The 10,874-nt window shown below is 46.7% G+C and overlaps 1 protein-coding gene across 1 annotated transcript in view; it reads left to right on the top strand.

The window, feature by feature from the left end:
- The first annotated feature begins 288 nt into the window (after window positions 1-288).
- ZNRF3 (zinc and ring finger 3) overlaps window positions 289-10,874 on the top strand; it is a 175,833-nt gene continuing 165,247 nt past the window's right edge. The window contains 3 exon segments of the mRNA XM_003905376.5: window positions 289-532; window positions 534-565; window positions 567-783. Coding sequence (XP_003905425.2) covers window positions 479-532; window positions 534-565; window positions 567-783 — 303 coding nt within the window. The 5' untranslated portion in view covers window positions 289-478.

Genomic DNA, 10,874 nt, shown 5'->3' with positions numbered 1-10,874 from the left:
GAATAATGGAGTGGAGCAAGACGGCGGGCGGGGGCGGAGCGAGGACGACGAGGCGGAGCGCAGACCGCCGGCGGGGGGCGGAGCTGGGATGATGGGGCGGAGCGAGAATAAAGGGGCGGAGCACAGATAGAAGTCGGGGCGGGGAAGGGCGGGGCGTTCTCGGCCTTCGGGCCCCGCCTCTCGCCTCAGGCGCGCCTGCCCCGCCTTCTCACTCCCCACGGCGGCGGTGGCGGAGGCCGAGGGCGGGGAGGGAGGGGAGAGCGGGTCACGACGCTGCCGGGGCCGGGATAACCCCTCACGTGGAGCAGATGAAAGGGCCGCGGCGCGACGGCCGGGGAAGCCGAGCTGAGACTGCGACCCACAAAGCCGCCGCCGCCGCCGCGATGGGGCTGTGAGGCGTCCGCCCGCGTTCGGTCCTCAGCCGGCCCGCGACTATGCCCGGCCGCGCCCGCCCTCCGCGCCCTCCCGCCGCAGGACCATGAGGCCGCGCTCGGGCGGGCGCCCAGGGGCCCCGGGCCGCTGCCGCCGCCGGCCTCCGCCGCCGCCCCCGCGGCCTCCGGTGCAGCTGTGCCTGCCGTGCCGCTGCCGCCGCTGCCGCTGCCGCTCGGGCTGCTGCTGGCGGCCGCGGGGCCCGGCGCGGCGCGGGCCAAGGAGACGGCGTTCGTGGAGGTGGTGCTGTTCGAGTCGAGCCCAAGCGGCGACTACACCACCTACACCACCGGCCTCACGGGCCGCTTCTCGCGGGCCGGGGCCACGCTCAGCGCCGAGGGCGAGATCGTGCAGGTAGCTGCCCGCCGCCCGGGCCCCGCGCCGCCGCCGCCACAAGATGGCTCCGGGGGCTGCGCCCGCCGACCCCGCCGCGGGCTGCCTGACTGGCGGGCGGGCGGGAGGGGTGGCCGAGAGGCCGGCGGCATCCCTCCCTTGCGGGCGGGCAGGCGGGCGGGACGCGGCCTCCGGGGCGCAGCCGCGGGGGTCGAGCGCACGTGGGGGCTAGAGCTCCTGTGAGCCCCGGGGCGGGAGGGGGATCCTGGCCCGGCACCCACGCTGGGGCGGCCCCCTTGGCCGGTTGGGTATTTAGGTCTGCCTCAGGTGGAAGTCCCGGGAACTACCTGTTGAATGTCAACTTTGGAAAGACAAGTGATGAGGGATGGGGTGGCTCGTTTCAGGTTGCAGGCTTTGCTTTCCATCCATGCATGTTCTTTTTGGGTGCGGCTAGGTTTGTCTGAAGGGCTGCACAACATTGGGTTCTTCCCCGGAACCTGCCGCCCGCCTCACCTGGGCGCCGCTGACCCTTCTGCGGGGCTCTGGACAAGCAGCAGCAGGCAGGGGAGGAGGCGGAGCTGGTCGAGGAGTGGGGATGGGGGTTCCCTGGAGTGGCAACGGAAGGCAGCCCTCTCTGCGTGCCTCACATTACAGAGGGTAGGAGGGATACTGCCTGCCCGTCCCTCGGCCAAAGACTAATGCGAAGGGCCTGCAAATGGGGAGATGGGGTCTCTCACTGACAGGGCCTCCACCTTGGACCAAGTGAAAGAGATCTGCATTCCGAAGGAAGCTGGCTAGGGAGAGCTTTAAGCTGTGCCTACTCTTTGGAGGAGGGACTCTCAACTGAAGCTTCTGCGGACGGTTAGCTGGGTGGATGTCTTCCCGCTTCCTTGGCCATGGTTTTATCAACTTGTTACTAGACGGCCAGCGCACTTATGGCAGTTAATATGCGCGCCTCGGATGGGGGCGATTTGTAAAGGTTGGCTTGTCTTTGAACTTTTGGGGTGATCGGATGTCTGCAGGGCCTAAGCTTTGTGGGCCTTCTGTGCTTTACTCTTGGATGAGTTATGAATGAAAAGAAGGGGACTGCATGGAATGACTGCATAGCAGCTCACAGCGTAGACAGTCTGTTCCGAGGTGTCCTTTTCCCTCCTTGGGTGCAGACTCAAAGCCCTGCCTTCATAGGACAGAGAGAGCTGTGCAGCCTGACTCCGTAGAGATGTGCCCTTACAAAGCTGGAGGAGGCACCCAGGCCCAAGCGATTAATCAGCAGCATTGCCTTACCGGGCTCTTATCCCCGTCTGAAAACTTCTGTGGGGTAAATAGAAGAGGAAACTCCTTCATTGAGCCCTTTGACTATGTTAATGCTTTTGGACTTAAAAAAATGTTGTAATTATGATCTTCATAAGTTTTAGAGATGATGCTTTGCTGAAGATTCCTAAACATTTAAGTCTTGCTCCTTGCAATTTCTTGTCTTTCTTTGAGGCTTTCATTGTGCCCTGATGGTTTTTGAAATGTTTGATTTACAACCTTATTAAAAAAAAAAAAAAGACGCTTTAGCGTGGCACTTGACTTTTTGAAGGAGACTTTTGAAGTTTGCAGTTTCTATCTGCAGTGTTTTAAAGTGTCACTCTTTCTCAACAGTAGTTTGGTGAGCGAGCTATCCATTATGAGGAGTGTTATGCTTTGGAGATAATCTTGGGTTCACCATTTAATACAAAATTAGCAGTTTAAACACCATTTGTAACTATTTTATCCTTGTGAGTAGAGAGATAATATGTGAATTTGGCAGAAGGAATCTATTCTCTTCTGAAACTTTTTGAAGTGCTTATCTAACTCTTTTGTAGTCCATTAGCCTAGCCAAAAAAGAAAAGAAAAAAAAAGTCAATAGTTGCTAAGTAAAGAAAAGTGACTTAAATGGTATTTAATAAGTTTACCTGTTAAGCAATCACTAATAGGTGTCCTTAATTCCCTTATAGCTGCAGTAATGTTGGTGAGTTTATCTGAGCTGTCTGAATAGTCATTTCATGGTGCACCTCGTATCTTTAGTAACTTTATTGTGGTGGCTGACTTGTTGAACCTCCCTGTTTCTGCGGACAGAGTGCAGTGTGGCTTTCAGGGATGTGTGTGTACAAAGGCTAGCGTGCTTTTATGAGTTCTGCAAATACTGTTTGATTGAAGGAACTGGTGTGGACCTTGTCTGGCAGCCCTGAAAAACTTTTTTGTAAGGAAGGCTGATGTTTTAGGGCCGCTGAGAGGGAATATAACGTTTTCTTTTGGTGAGAAATGAGAAAGCAGAAGGAATAAATTCGTGTCCAGCTTTGGATTAATCATGTTTTCTAAGTAACCTGACCTTTTCAAAACCTCCTTTTATTTACTCTTTAAAAATACCTCCTTTTGTTGACTATCTTGAAAAACCTTTATAGGCTTTAGAGATGATGCTGTGCTGAAGATTCCCAAACATTTTGTCCACAGTCTTCAAGAATAGTTTGAATCTTAACTCTTGCTCATTGTAATTTCTTGTCTTTCTTTGAGGCTTTCATTGTGCCCTGGTGACACAATCTCATTGAACTTTTCAAAACTTCCTTTTATTTACTATCTTAAAAGAAAACAGTAGCCGGGCATGGTGGCTGATGCCTGTAGTCCCAGCATTTTGGGAGGCTGAGGCAGGAGGATTGCTTGAGCCTAGGAGTTCGAGACCAGCCTGGGCAACACAGTTAGACCTGGTCTCTACACACACACACACACACACACACACACACACAAAGCCCAGTGTGGTGGCATGCGCCTGTAGTCCCAGCTACTTGGGAGGCTGAGGTGGGAGGATTGCTTGAGCCTGGGAGGCTGAGGTTGCAGTGAGCCATGATTACACCACTGTACTCCAGCCTGGACAACGGAGCAAGACTGTCTGTCAAAAACAAACAAACAAAAAACAGTGTGATTTGCTGATTAGCGTTTTATCGTCTCAGAGCAGAGTTCATTTTCCTATAACTAAAGCTAAATAGTAGCATTATAGCATTGCTTTTGTTATTTCCACCGGGGTTCTGTAGCAGTATTATTCATGGTTTAGGGGAGAAAAAACCTGTTTAGGAGTCTGTCACCTTTAAGAATTCTAAGATAAGAAATTGGTTTGCATTACTGATTTTTAACCCCCCTCCTTATTATATGCCAATGAAAAGTGTGAGAGTGTGTGTGTGTGTGTGTGTGTGTGTGTATATTTGTATAGTAGATACCATATCACAGTCTGGTTTGCCTAGATAATTCTAACTAGAGTACCTGTTCAGTCATTTCCATGGGTTAGGGTAGGGGAAGCCTAGTTAAGAATTGTCAGTTTGTTTGTCAGTGTCAGAGAGAGAGAGTGCAAGAGGGAGAGAGGTAGTAATTCAAACCTTAGGATTCGTCATCAGGAATCTTGGTTCTTCTCCTTTGCATTTTAGCTTAAATAACTATCCCAAGGTCACCAGTGTAATCTGAATGAAGAATTTTTTTTTTTTTTGGTCTCCATCTGTGAAAGTTGTGGCGAAAACAATTTGTGGGTATGAAATGCTATTAGTTACTTTTATTATCTTATTTATTTATGCAGTGTTAAAGCCCGTTTGCTTGTAAGAGTGTCAGGCATACAGTTTGAATGCTGGAGAAATTAATTACACTTCTCCTATAGTTCTGAAGTGTGGGACTTTAAAGGGTTCTTAGACATATTGATATATATTTCATCTTTGAACCAATTTGTTCTGTTAATGAGATCATTATCTGAAACTTTCAGACTTGGCTGTGCAACTCACATGGTTGGTGATGTTAAATAAAGGCCTGATTAAACACTGGCTAGTGGTATGTGGATTGGTTAAACAAAGAAAATTTGCATTGCTAGAGATGAAAGATTGTTTTAAAGTGGAAATACTTTTTTTTTTTTTTTTTGCTTGAAGTCAAATATTTAGAAAAGCTTGAGAAATTCATTTGTAGAAGGAATCTGAATGATAGGTTCTGTGTAACTTTAAATTCAGCCTTTCTGGATCCTAGGTTAAATGTTGAATGGACTTGAAAACAGAGAGAAGCTGAGGACATTTAAGAACTAAGTCATTTCCTTTAGCTATTAGGGGTGGGAAGAGAGCTGGGTGGTGGGTTAAAAGGGCTGATCAAGGTCCTTAAATATCCGATGTTAGGTAAAGGTATCACAGAGAGTAATTTTAGGAAACTAATTCCTCTGCTTTGTTTCCCTGTCAGTGTGCTTCTGCAGTTTAGCATTTGATCAAACACTTTCTTTTCATCTCCATTTTAAGTTAACTTAACAGGCCTGCCTCTAAAAATTGACTTGGTCTAGTAGAACAATTGTGTGCTGACAGCTGACCTGGATTTACACAGAAAGAGATTGCCCACTGTCTTCTCAGATGGGCCTTCAAAGGTTAAAACCAAGCATTTGATTCAGGGGGAAAAATTGGGGCTGTATTTTTGTCGTTATAAATTCTTAGAGCCTCTTGCCGGCCGGGCGCGGTGGCTCACGCCTGTAATCCCAGCACTTTGGGAGGCCGAGGCAGGCGGATCACAAGGTCAGGAGATGGAGACCATCCTGGCTAACACGGTGAAACCCCGTCTCTACTAAAAATACAAAAAAAAAAAAAAAAAAAAATTACCCGGGTGTGGTGGCGGTCGCCTGTAGTCCCAGCTACTTGGGAGGCTGAGGCAGGAGAATGGCGTGAACCCGGGAGGCGGAGCTTGCAGTGAGTGGAGATTGCGCTACTGCACTCCAGGCTGGACGACAGAGTGAGACTCTGTTTCAAAAAAAGAAAAAATTCTTAAAGCCTCTTATTTTCTGTTTTGTTCCCTGAGATCTCGTGGGAGTTACTAGTACAATTCTGAATAGGAATGAAGATGGGAGTTCAGTGTAGAGCTGTAGACTGAAGGGAAGGCAGTGATGGTTTCCTCTTATTTATACAGAGCACTGCCAAGCATGTCATGTTTTGGTTCATCTCATCCTGACACTAATGTGCAATTAGCCACTGTTGTTAACCCATTTTACAGAGGAGAAAAACCGAGGCTGAGAGAAGCAAGTTGACTTCTGTAACTTCACATGGCTAGCAAATGACAAACCTGGATTGAAACCCAGGTCTGCCTGGCCTGCTTGTTCTTGTTTTTGCCAAATGAATAGAATTTGACTGGTTAGGATTTTGACATAAATTCAAGTCTAATTTTTAACAACATATAATATAGCAGTCCTTAACCTGAGGGTCACAGACTTTTAGAGATAGCCCATGAAATCCTGCAAGTGTGTGCATATTCTTGTCTATGGGCAGTTACAACTTTGCCTCTTCCAGGGTTCTATGATGTGCCCCCTCCACCCCCAGGAGGAAAAAGGAAAGCTCTAATGTAGTGGAGCATTGAATAGTCCATTACCAAGACTTTGAGTGGGGTTCAGGCTGACAAGAGTTGTAGGGAAGAAGTCTACAGGTCTGGGTGCCTCCATTGAACATATTTATTTCGTAGACATCTATCACAGCCCTGTTCTGTACCAGACACTGTATTGCTGTTATCTTCTGGAGTTCAGTCTCTCATGGAGACAGACACATGCATGGATAAATGATATTTCTTCCCAAACGGGTCTCTCCACTGAACTGAGTGCTTAGGCCCTAAGGCATCCATTGTCTATAATGAATTAACTTCCCTCCTGTGCATTGTGCATCATCCTTGGGAGAAGTGAAAATATAGTCACTCAAAGACTTTTCTGCATTTATATGGCAAAGTGCAAGAACGCGACACTCTGAATGCAGGATGTGGGAAAGCAGAGTATAGTTCCTTTTCGTAGTTCATTGAAAAATGAAACAGAGCACCTGTCGCTGTTGAAATGCCTAAAGAGCAGCTTCTCACACCTTCCCTTGTGGACCTGTACCCCATGGGGTCTGTTTTTGCTCATTTCTGGATCTCCCCACTGGGTTCCCACTGCCTGCTATGTATGAGGCACTCAGTATTTATTGAATGAATGATGGAGAGTGGACATCAGGCAGGCAGTGGGTTTTATGGATTATTTATGCTTTAATTGATGAAAACAACTTGCTTTGGCTTGGTTAATAAATTCTGGGATTATCCTTCCTTTTTGGTTGTTGTTTCCAGAAACTTGCTTGGATGGAAAGGATGGCTCTCTCTCTGGTTCCCATAGACCCACTGGTATTATAATACCGGGTTGTATGAAAGTGATCTGGCTGGTTGCGGTGGCTCACGCCTGTAATCCCAGCACTTTGGGAGGCTGAGGTGGGCGGATCACAAGGTCAGGAGATTGAGACCATCCTGGCTAATGCAGTGAAACCCTGTCTCTACTAAAAATATAAAAAATTAGCCGGGCGTGGTGGCAGGGGCCTGTAGTCCCAGCTACTTGGGAGACTGAGGCAGGAGAATGGCATGAACCCGGGAGATGGAGGTTGCAGTGAGCCGAGATCGCGCCATTGCACTCCAGCCTGGGCAACAGAGTGAGACTCTGTCTCAAAAAAACAAAACAACAACAACAAAACTGTGTGAGGTGTTTATATTCCAAGGCAGGGTACCTGGCATAAGAAAAGTCTGAAGGTGTTCTTTTCCTGATGAAACTGAGTATTGACAAAGCCTTAAAGTGGATAGGTTATGGAAGGAAAGAATCTTGAATTTCCAGTGTCCCTGGGAGTAACAATAAGGGATTGGCATTCAGTATCACCATTAACCTAATCATAATTAACCTATATGCCATGCTAAAAACTTTGCTGCTTGCTTTCTTTCTCTCTCTCTCTTTTTCTTTTTTTCTTTTTTGACAGGGTCTCATCGTGTTGGCCAGGCTGGAGCACAGTGGTAGGACCATAGTTCGCTGTAGTCTTGGACTCCTGGGCTCAGGCAGTCCTCAGGCCTCAGCTTCCCCAGTAGCTAGGATTACAGGTGTATGCCACCATACCCGGCTAATTTTTTATTTTTTGTAGGTATAGTGTCTCGTTATATTGCCTAGGCTGGTCTTGCACTCCTGGCCTCCAGTGATCCTCCTGCCTTGGCCTCCCAGTGCTCTGGGATTACAGGTGAAAGCCACTATATCTGGTCAAAACTTTGCTTCTTGATGGTATTTTCCCAAGTCTGGAGAATTTGCATTTCTAATTTGTGACAAAAATGACATTTAAGTAAATCTTCATAATCAAAAGAACCAGATTCAGTCCTTTAATATGTTAGAAAGGAGACTGAAATCCAGAGAAATGCTTTGCTGAAGGCCACATGATAAGGTAGAGATGACCCAGGATTAATATTTGGGTCCCCTGACTCCCAGGCTTGGAGCCCTTCTGTTATCCCCGGCTGTACCCTGGCTGAGTGTGGCAGGGAACAACATATGCAGGGCATGCTTTATGATCAGATGTATAATTGAGGAAAGCCAGGCATTCTTAAATTGTATATTGGGTTTAAGTGGTTGCTTTTCTTCTCTAATTAATTTAGATTTCGAGTCTCTCAGTCTTCCTCCCTACCAGAACACAGTGCTTTGCTCACATTTAACAGACAAAGTAGATGGCATGTGCCAGGTTTTCAGATGAGGAAGCCAAGCGCAGAGAGGTAAAGTCACTTGTCAAAGTCACTGAGCAAGTCATTAGTGCAGCTGAGGTTCAAATCTGGTCTGTCTGATTCTAAACCATTTCTGTTTTCACAAGACTGCTTCACTTCACACTTTCTTATGATGAGGTTATGGGAACTGATGTGGAATTTAGAGTTGAGTTTAAACCCAAAATGATTGACCAAGAACTAAGTCTGTAACTTCAACTGAGAAGATGCCCTATCCTCACAAAGATGTATTTCCTTCCTTTCTTTTCCTCTTCTTTTTTTAAATCATAAAAGTCTCATTCTAACTTTTTTCCACAAAGAGCCCATCTGCCAAGTTCAGAAAGAGGGACCAGTGACTTGACATATACAACTGTCACTCGATGGCACTTCTGTTTTCAGCTATCGGGCAAGCTGGAACGGCTGTAGTTTTCTGGCATTTAAAGGGATTTCTGGTGTGAGACATACCTCCTTCCTGTGGCTGACTTTTATAGCAATTTGGGAGTCTGCAGGTCTTTCTCCAAAGAGGTTGTCCCCTGTTTGTGACCTTTCTTACTTTGCGCAGGCTCATTTAATCCTCCTGGTTGTTAAAACTTACTGTGAGTGCTACATTCCTCAGTTAGCAAACATTCAGTGATGCCCCACTGTCCATCAGATCCTTTGTGGGGCAAGGCAATGAACACATGAGTAGGACTTGGTCCCTGCCTGCAGGCAGCTGAGTGTAGGTGGCCAGACAGCACACGAGCGGTTGCCTTACAGTACAGTGGGGCATGCCCTATCTGGTAGGAAACAGCCTATAGGATACTGAAGAACACCTGGGGGAGGGAATCTGGCCCTGGTGCTAAGTTTAGACCTGAGCAGCCCATTGTCTGTCACCGTATGAGCATTCTGGCCTTTTCCAACTCATTTTTACCTACCTTTGAGGTTAAAGCTGATAACCTCTTTGAAGAGAGGTGCCTTTATACCTTTCTAACAGAATAGGAAGGAGGCAAAGAGTAGAGGTTCTTTGTTCTATTTGTAGCTTGAATGAGATGTTTTAAAATCTGACATTCAGTGGCTCTGTTTACTCTTGATAGTGTCAAAAGAATAAGGTCAGCTGGCCCGTTGTGGTTCAAAGGAGAGCATTTTATTTTTATTGCCCTTAAGATGTGTTGTAAGATTTGATATTAATTTCCTCCTCTCCCCAGCAGCCAGTGTAATATAGTTGTTTAGAAACTCAGTATAGAGTTTGATTCTGTGAAAACAAAGTTTGATCCTAGAATTTTGATGGGAAAACATATGTTAGAATGGGAACTTCTGGCCTCCTGGTGCAGGAGTGCCTGCATTTAAAAAATAAAAGAGTGGGGTAGTACTCAATTAGGTGTGTGTAAGGTCCCATCCAGCACTGTAAGAATTTGATTACAACTTGATTTTCTACTTGAGTTAATTTTAGTGTGCTATCTTGTCAGCAGACATTTATTGAATGTTTACTGTAGATACTGTATAGAGAAGAAACAGATTTTATGCACCCGTGATATAATTTGTGCTTTTCAGATGTTATTTCTCTGATTTATTTGAGAGTTTGAGGCTGTGTGAGCTACCATGCCAGCCTGGGTTATTTTCTTAATTTCTTTCTTTTTTTGAGACAAGGTCTGGCTCTATCGCCCAGGCTAGAGTGCAGTGGCGTGATCTTGGCTCACTGCAACCTCTGCCTCCCAGGCTTAAGCCGTCCTCCCACCTCAGTCTCCTGGGTAGCTGGGAATACAGGTGCACATCACCACACCCAACTAATGTTTGTATTTTTTGTAGAGATGGGGTTTCTCCATGTTGCCCAGGCTGGTCTTGAACTTGTGAGCTCAAGCAATTCACCCGCCTTGACCTCCCAAAGTGCTGGGATTATAGGCGTGAGCCACCATGCCTGTCCTGCTTTGGTTATTTTCATAGGATTTCTAGAATTAGGCTCACTGAATTAAGTGGTATAAAAAATTTTGAGGCTTTTGCTACGTATTTTTAGATTGCTTTACAGGAGTGGTCTAGTTTATACTCCCCTACCAGGTCACCATGTATGTTTCCACACGATAGCCCTACTCGCAACAGATAGTATGTTTTGCCCTGTTGCCCAGGCTGGAGTGCAATGGTGCAATCTTTCTTGGCTCACTGCAGCTTGAAATCTCAGGCTCAAGTGATCCTTCCGCCTCAGCCTCCCAAGTAACTGAGACTACAGGCATGCACCACCATGCCTGGCTAATTTTTTTTTTTTTGTAGAGATGGGGTTTTGCCATGTTGCCCAGGTTCATCTCAAACTCCTGGGCTCAAGTGAACCACCCACCTTGGCCTCCCAAAGTGCTTGAGACTACAGGTGTGAGCCACTGTGACCCACTGTATGTTTCTTTAAAAAAAAATGTCATAAAAGTGAAAGTCTATATATTCCCTATCATTTAGTAAATAGTAAAATACTGACTTTTTTTTTTTTGTCTGCCATGAGGATCTGAATTATGACTAATGTCTGCACTGAAGGGAAGGTACCTGGCATGGCATCTGGGTGCCTCCCTTGGAGGTGTATCAGAGCATGATTCAGGAGCAGCAGGTTGCCCTTGTGTTCTAGG

The sequence above is a fragment of the Papio anubis genome, chromosome 16 (assembly GCF_008728515.1).
Source record: "Papio anubis isolate 15944 chromosome 16, Panubis1.0, whole genome shotgun sequence".
In the NCBI taxonomy this organism is placed as follows: domain Eukaryota; kingdom Metazoa; phylum Chordata; class Mammalia; order Primates; family Cercopithecidae; genus Papio; species Papio anubis.
This window is presented reverse-complemented; position numbering and strand designations above follow the sequence as displayed.